The sequence below is a fragment of the Octodon degus genome, unplaced genomic scaffold, assembly GCF_000260255.1.
Source record: "Octodon degus isolate 3935 unplaced genomic scaffold, OctDeg1.0 scaffold00250, whole genome shotgun sequence".
Taxonomy (NCBI): domain Eukaryota; kingdom Metazoa; phylum Chordata; class Mammalia; order Rodentia; family Octodontidae; genus Octodon; species Octodon degus.
In genome coordinates, this window is record NW_004524826.1 from 2,131,998 (window position 1) to 2,138,911 (window position 6,914).

The 6,914-nt window shown below is 40.4% G+C and overlaps 1 protein-coding gene across 1 annotated transcript; it reads left to right on the forward strand.

Annotated features, from left to right (window-relative positions):
• Positions 1 to 3,622: 3,622 nt before the first annotated feature.
• On the forward strand, positions 3,623 to 6,423 carry LOC101566538 (lymphotactin). Its single transcript, XM_004646052.2, has 3 exons — positions 3,623 to 3,695; positions 5,375 to 5,489; positions 6,241 to 6,423. Exons 1-3 carry the CDS (start codon positions 3,635 to 3,637, stop codon positions 6,404 to 6,406), a joined length of 342 nt encoding a protein of 113 aa, XP_004646109.1. The 5' UTR covers positions 3,623 to 3,634; the 3' UTR covers positions 6,407 to 6,423.
• The last annotated feature ends 491 nt before the right edge of the window (positions 6,424 to 6,914 follow it).

The window sequence follows — 6,914 nt, forward strand, 5'->3', positions numbered from 1 at the left end:
ATCAACTTTGGGATCTCTTTCAAATGGTCATGCACTCTTGGAATTAATACATACACTCGAAGAATCCAGGGGTCTATATACTATGATTGGCTCTAAAATAAGAAAGCATCTGCCATCAAAGATTTACATTTTTTCCATTCTGTTTACTAGAAAAACATATTGAAAATATTTCTATGAACATTAAAACTTTTAAAAGTCATTTTAGCCCATCTGAAAAGTGAGTAGTCCATAACATTTTGTGTCTTCATTACTCTGTGGTCAGGATGCTGTGTCTTTGTGACTGGTCATTTCCCTGGGAAGATGGGCGTGTCTCCAGGTAGAGGTCAACGGTGTCCTGTGACTCACTAGCCTCATCCTCCTGATGCTTCAGGTATGCACAGGAAGCTAGGAAGGGGAAGCAGAGAGTCATGGGCTTGGCTGGCTCCCAAAACAGTATTCATAAAAAGTCATCCTATCTTCTGAGGAAAACTATGGGTTGCCCCTTTATCCTCAACTTCACTGACAGTTTAGGTCTGATGGTTGCAGTGTCTGTCATTTGATTACAATCACTGCCATTCAAGAGTTCCTCCTGTGACAGAGATGTGCCATATGTTCTGCCTCTAACTCAGAGGTCTGTGAGGCAGGGATGACTGTGATTCTCCCTCATGCAATGCATCCTTAGAGTCTGAGCCAGGAGAGGGTCTGCTGATCTGGTGCCACAGCTCATGGGTCCCAGTGCCGCTCATGGCTTATCCAAACAGGCTCCTTGCATGGCTCTTGGCCATTAATGTCAGTGTTGGGTGCTGACTTATGCACCTTTCTTGGGTATATGGCCTGAAGAAATCCATAACTGTTTTGAGTCATGCATCATAGACCACTTCAATTTTATGGTAGGCTTTGTGGCAAAAAGAGAAATTGGAAAAATATTACTCTCCTTACATGTCGATGTCTTGACTAAGAGGTTGGATTCACGCCCCAAGAGAGGGTGCCTTTCTTCAACCTCACCTTCCGTGGAGAGGACATAGTTTTGACTCTGACTTGTTCTGTGCAGATTCTCACTGATCATGAGTGATGTAGCCAAAATGGTTTTTAAACAGCATCCCTGTAGTGGTCAACACATAGCATTTCTACCATTCTCTTGAGCCTGTGTGATTTTAGCCCTGAATAATCCATATCTATTAAGTGCAGAGCAGACGTTTTCAAAGTTTTGATAAATATGGACCCTTTCAGAAATTCCTTTGAGTTCTGTCTTGGTGGTTGTGCGCCTTTTATCAAGAAGCAATGGTAACTGATAAAAACATGCCTTCAGATTAATATGCTGTACTTTTACTCATAAGAAATAAGTCACTAGAACAGCTGGTGCTTGATGTGAGAAACTAGCTTTGACTGCACTTATCAGCCCCTCCTTAAGCAGCACCATGACTCTGGTTCCTTCCTAAAGGACTTCTTAGTTGTAAATATTTTCATGTATTTGTTTGAGTCCTTTTCTTTTCTCTGCATATTTTGCATAACTGTTTTCCTATTGAACATATTGGATTTTAATAAATACAAACCAAGGTGTGAACCAGGAGTCAGAAATTTGTTTTCTGTAAGAAGCAGGTGGAAAATATTTCAGGCTCTAAAAGCCCTGCAACTAATAGCTTTGATGTTGTACAAGCAGCCATAGCTGATGCATAGGCAAATGGCCTTGTTGGGTTCTAGTAAAACTTTATTGGCAAAAATGTGAGCAGGTAAAGTATGTTGATTATTGGGCTATGTTGTTGACATTAGCTTGTAGATAATATCTGTCTGGCATATTTTATTAAAATTCACTAATTTAAATAAACATAGTGACTGAAATCACTGAATATAATTTTGCAGATTTGACTATCAGTTAAAATCCATTGCAACAAAAGTCAATTTTTTTTACTTTTGTCTATATATCTTTTCCTTTTTTGAGAAAAAATTGTCCTTAAAAAGTGTCATTAACAAGGCAGAAGAAAAAGTAGAAAGGTTCAAGTCATTAATTAAATTTTCAAAAATTTATTAGTACATGTTTGAGGTACATAATGTTTTTATTTATTTTGGGGAGTTGGTACATTTACATAGAACATTTGAATTCTTTTTATGGTAAGTATCTTTTTTATCCTAGTTGGTGTATGCACAGTTATTCTGTCTTATTGGTTTTCACATATTGGTTTTATGTATTCATTTCTTATTGACTTATGTGTTGGTAAAGATTTGGGAAAGTAGGTGATTCTGTGCTTTTGGAAGATAAAAAATATAGATCCTATTTGGGTGCTAAACATATGTGTTTCCTCAACCACCTGTTCACCAGATTTGTCTTCATCAGAATTGTGGGTCTTGGGCCAGCCAGGTAGCCCAGCGGACTAAAGTGCCTGCTTAGGCAGATGCAGGGACCGTGGTTCAATCCCCGGAGTGTTGTGCTGGCTCTGTCCCCTGGGCACACTGAGATAGCGACTGAGACTGGGTGTGATGGCACCCACCTGTAATCCCAGAGCTTGGGAGGCTGAAAATCGGATCACTATGAAACTGATCTGTGCAGTGAGACTCTGGAGGCCCTGTATTAAACAAAAAATAAAAATAAAAAAAAATTGTGTGCCTTCTCCAAAGTCAAAATGATCATGAAAGGTGTAGGTTTTGAATTGTTTCAGTAAGACAGTTAAGAACAGCATAATTTAGGACAGAAAAGAGGACTTTCAGAACTGCTTTGGAAGGTGACAAGAATGATAGCACAAGTTTGTTAGAAACAAGCAGACTTACTTTGAGGAAAAATAATAGTAGTATGTCTTTCATAATAATACAATTTGAAAAATTCAAATATGCATTGTGTATATCAATCATACTGCATACATTTATATGCTCCTTTCCTTTGTAATTATCTAAGATTACATTTAGAGGCACAACTTCTGATATACAAATGTGTTAATGGTATGCAAATATCCAGCCTTATGTGACAATGTCAATTTTCTCTTTAAAGTACTATATCAATTACTAATACAATGAGTAATGTATGTTTCTCCATGTGTTTCTATCACAATACTGTTATCAGCATTATTAATTTCAGCTACTTGAATGGAAAGAAAACAGGGTCACGTTATTGTCTTATTTTCCATTTTAATGATCACAGCACTACAAACGAGAGCTTTCAGATGACAAGATTACAGACCATCTTTTCTGTTTTAAAATGAGTTGTCCAGTGTGTCCCCAGAGTCCTTTTCCCATTCTGCGGTGTAGAGACAGGGAGGCTGGGGCTGGACCACTGAGGTCCCCTGGGATGGACCTCAGTGGCCACTTCCCCTCATGTCCTTTACACTGTCCCATGCTGGGCCATGGCACTGACAGGGCTGTGGGACGTATTTGCCATGGAAGGTCTGACTCTAGTAGCTGGAGATGAGATGATCACGTTTTCTTTAGGTGTAATTTGGTTTCATTGACACATTTACCACGGGGGAGGGAAAGGCCACAAAGAGTGAGGTTAGTGTGAACAGGGCAAAGAAAAAAGCGTCAGTGTTGCAAAGACTTTCCACCTTTCCACACGCACCCTGAAAGCCCCTTTCTCTACAGGAAGTGCACTGACCACTGCAGGAATAAAAGAGCCTGGTGAGGAGACCTCTAATCACTCTCTCCTGCAGCACTCAGCAAGACCCCAGCCATGAGACTTCTCTTCCTGGCCATCCTGGGCGCCTGCTGCCTCACCGCATGCATTGTAGCAGGTAAGTCCAGAAGCTGCTTCGGAGATGAGGAGCGGGGAGGCAAGGCAGGTGGGCACTCGTGTGTAGTATGGGCTTGAGCATGACTGAGTTTTGACTGCAGGAAACTGCAGCCCTATGCTGCACCTCAGCCTTCCCATATGCAAACTGGGAGTGGAATTTAACTCTCAGGCACCTGGTAGAGTCCTGAGACAGAGAACTGGGTTAGTATTTGGTTCCCAGTCTTCCTGATCGGGTGATTTGGGGTAAATTTCCTAACCATTCTGAGCCTACGCTCACTGATCTATAAAATCAATGTTAAAGTACTCTGACAGGATTAAAAATGAAATAAATTTTGTGATGAAATCATTTATGTGTTATTTAATCACATCAAATCTTACAAATAGTAAGTTTTAAACATTAGTGCTAACTAAGGGGTGATGGCAATGATAATAAATACGTTTGCAGTTTTTTGCCATCTAATATTGTGTTACTTTCTCAAAATCTCTGAAAGTCCCACAATATGGGAATGAGTGGTAGAATGTATATCCTGAAGCAAATCAATGTTTTCTACTTAAATCAAATTAAAAATGACTGGAAGCTCATAGTTTCATATTCAGAAAATCAATGGCATTTTCAAGAAAGTGAGGGAGGGTAGTATTACTGCTATGAATGTTACAGTTTATGATCAATGTCTTGAATTTATAAAAGATCATATAATAATAACTGCTACAGATAGAACAGCATCTTACACAGTTGAATGAATCTGCACGACACACCCAGGTTAGATCTGGCTGTCCTGAACCTTATGGATTATAAGCATTCAGGAGATATTTCTTCCCTGCTGGCTGGAGTTCGTGTGTGTGTTTAGACACCCATACCATGACTTGAGCATGGAACCCCGAGAGGCTCAGTATATGAAGGTAGTGATCTGGAACGCCTTGTAATTGGACAAAATAAAAAATACTGATGAAACCATAAAGTTTAAGGTGACTAAATTAGGACACATGTTGCTATATGACTGGTTCTTTGCTAAGATGACAGCTGTACCACCTGGTGGAGACACGGATCAGGGCAGGGGTGACACATGGTGCTTTGCAAGCTGTCTGAGAACTGCTGGCCCTGGTGTCCAGGTCTCAGGTTTTCCCCTTGAAGGAGCTTTATAAATCCCAGAACCTGTTTCCTGCCCAAATTACTTTCCTTCACATTGTCTTACTTATTGTAGCCTGGTGGCACTTGCATTATTTAAGATTGTATCCTCTCTTTGCTTGTTTGTTGCCCTGCTTCTCACTAGAAGAAGTGCCTCAGGAAAGCAGGGTCTGTGTCTGTCCTTCAGCACTAAGGTCACAACAGGCACAACTCCTGCTTGGTTATTTGCTTTTAAAAATACCTTCCAAGGTATCCAGGGATAAGTTGCTGCTGTAGAAATGAATGAATGTCACTGGGGTACGGGCTCCTCATCACAGGGGTCTTGCCAATACAAGCACAGAAAATGCATTGGTATTTTTGTTTCACCGTGATCAGGGGCCTCAATTTATAAGTTTGATTTGATGTTTTTAAAATTAGTTAAATATTTATTAAGACTATACGTGAGACTAAGGATGCCAATAAGAACCATCTCTTCCCCAAAGCAGTAGTGGCCGTATGCTCCTACCAAGTGATTGTTGACTTACAGTTTTATTCATTTTGTTCTTTTCAATCAGGGGTGGGCAATGAAGTCCCAGAGAGCAGTATCTGTGTAAGCCTAACAACCCAGAGACTACCAGTGAGCAGAATCAGGACCTACACCATCAAGGAGGGCCCCGTGAGAGCAGTGATGTGAGTGTCTCCTGGTGCCTGGGCATGGCGGAGGGAAGTGGAACCATTGGGAAAGATGGGTTGGTGTCTGTATTCATCATGTCTTCTTCTATTCCTCCTAACTAATGACCACTGCCAAAATTCAGCCTCCAAATACAGAAATCAAGCCTTCTCTTCTGCCTTTGCCTAACAGTACAGTCTGGCTGGAAATCAAACAAATACCATACCCAGTTATGAGGCTGAGGCTTAGACATGGCTGCCCCTGGACCATGGCCCACCCATAGAGCTGCAGTAGGGCAGGAATGGGGCAGAGGGCCAAGCACACACTATCAGTTAGTGGCTGTCAAAGGATGGCTTGTTCTCTCTCCAGATCTGATTTTTAGGAGAAGCAGTTCCCCTAATACAGATTTATAGGCTTTACTCTAAGAAATTAAAGAAATCACCTTCAGTCCAAAAAATAAATATGTCTAAGGTTGAAAAGGACTAGGATATGTAACAGTTGAACTAGAAGATTTTTACTGCCCAGTTGCACTACAGTATTTAGTAGCACTACTGGAAAAAAGATCTTTGAATTATGGAGGACAAAATAGCCAGGAACTACCTGAAAGTAGTTAATAAAAGACAAGAGAAGGGTGTTCATTATGGACTGTGAGTTCTTAACAAGTGACTTTTTGATAATTCTGCACAAGTCTTGTGTCTGGTTGAATCTTCCTCCTTACCCTGGGGCTTAGAGAATGCGGCTAACATCATCTATCTTTTCTTTGCATTGTAGTTTTATTACCAGACGTGGCCTTAAAGTCTGTGCTGACCCAGAAGACAAGTGGGTGAAAGCAGCGGTCAAAAGCATAGACAGAAAGTCCAACACCAGAAGAGACAGAATTGAGCTCAGCCCTACCAGAACTCAGCAGTCCACCCAGACAGCGGTGTCCCTGTCCTGATAGAGGCCTTCCAGTGCCCTGTCCCCTCCATAGATGGCCAGCTCATGTACCTCCACAAATTTATGGACTAACTAGGTTATATTCATTTTTTTGTGACTGCTACATGAATAAATTTATTTTCTTATATATTTGTAATGTCTTTCAAATTAATTTAGTTGTTATAACTAATAAATATTTATTATTAAGAATGATTCTGAAGACTGTTCATTATATATAGGGAATCAAAACGTATCCTTGGTGCTCTATTCCTGACCTAGGTGTTTGTTTCTTCGATGGTATCCATGGTGGAAGAGGTTCTGATTAGTGTTGATCAAAGATCAAAGTTATGTTCATTACTCCTTAGGCTCCAGGTTGTGCTGATTCTTTAAGCTACAGTCAACTGTGACAATAATAGCAATCCAAGATCTAAGTCAACTTGTCTTCATGTCAGAGAGGTATTTACAGATTAAAGAAGAAAATAAATCATTCAGAGGGTTCGTTGTGCAAAAAGTGGCTTCATTACAATTTG

Bases quoted from the DNA above. Each gene is read 5' to 3' on its own strand.
- LOC101566538 (XM_004646052.2), top strand. From the start codon at position 3,635: ATGAGACTTCTCTTCCTGGCCATCCTGGGCGCCTGCTGCCTCACCGCA. The intron at 3,696-5,374 runs GTAAGTCCAGAA...CTTTTCAATCAG, and splicing joins CACCGCATGCATTGTAGCAG to GGGTGGGCAATGAAGTCCCA. The intron at 5,490-6,240 runs GTGAGTGTCTCC...TTTGCATTGTAG, and splicing joins GGCCCCGTGAGAGCAGTGAT to TTTTATTACCAGACGTGGCC.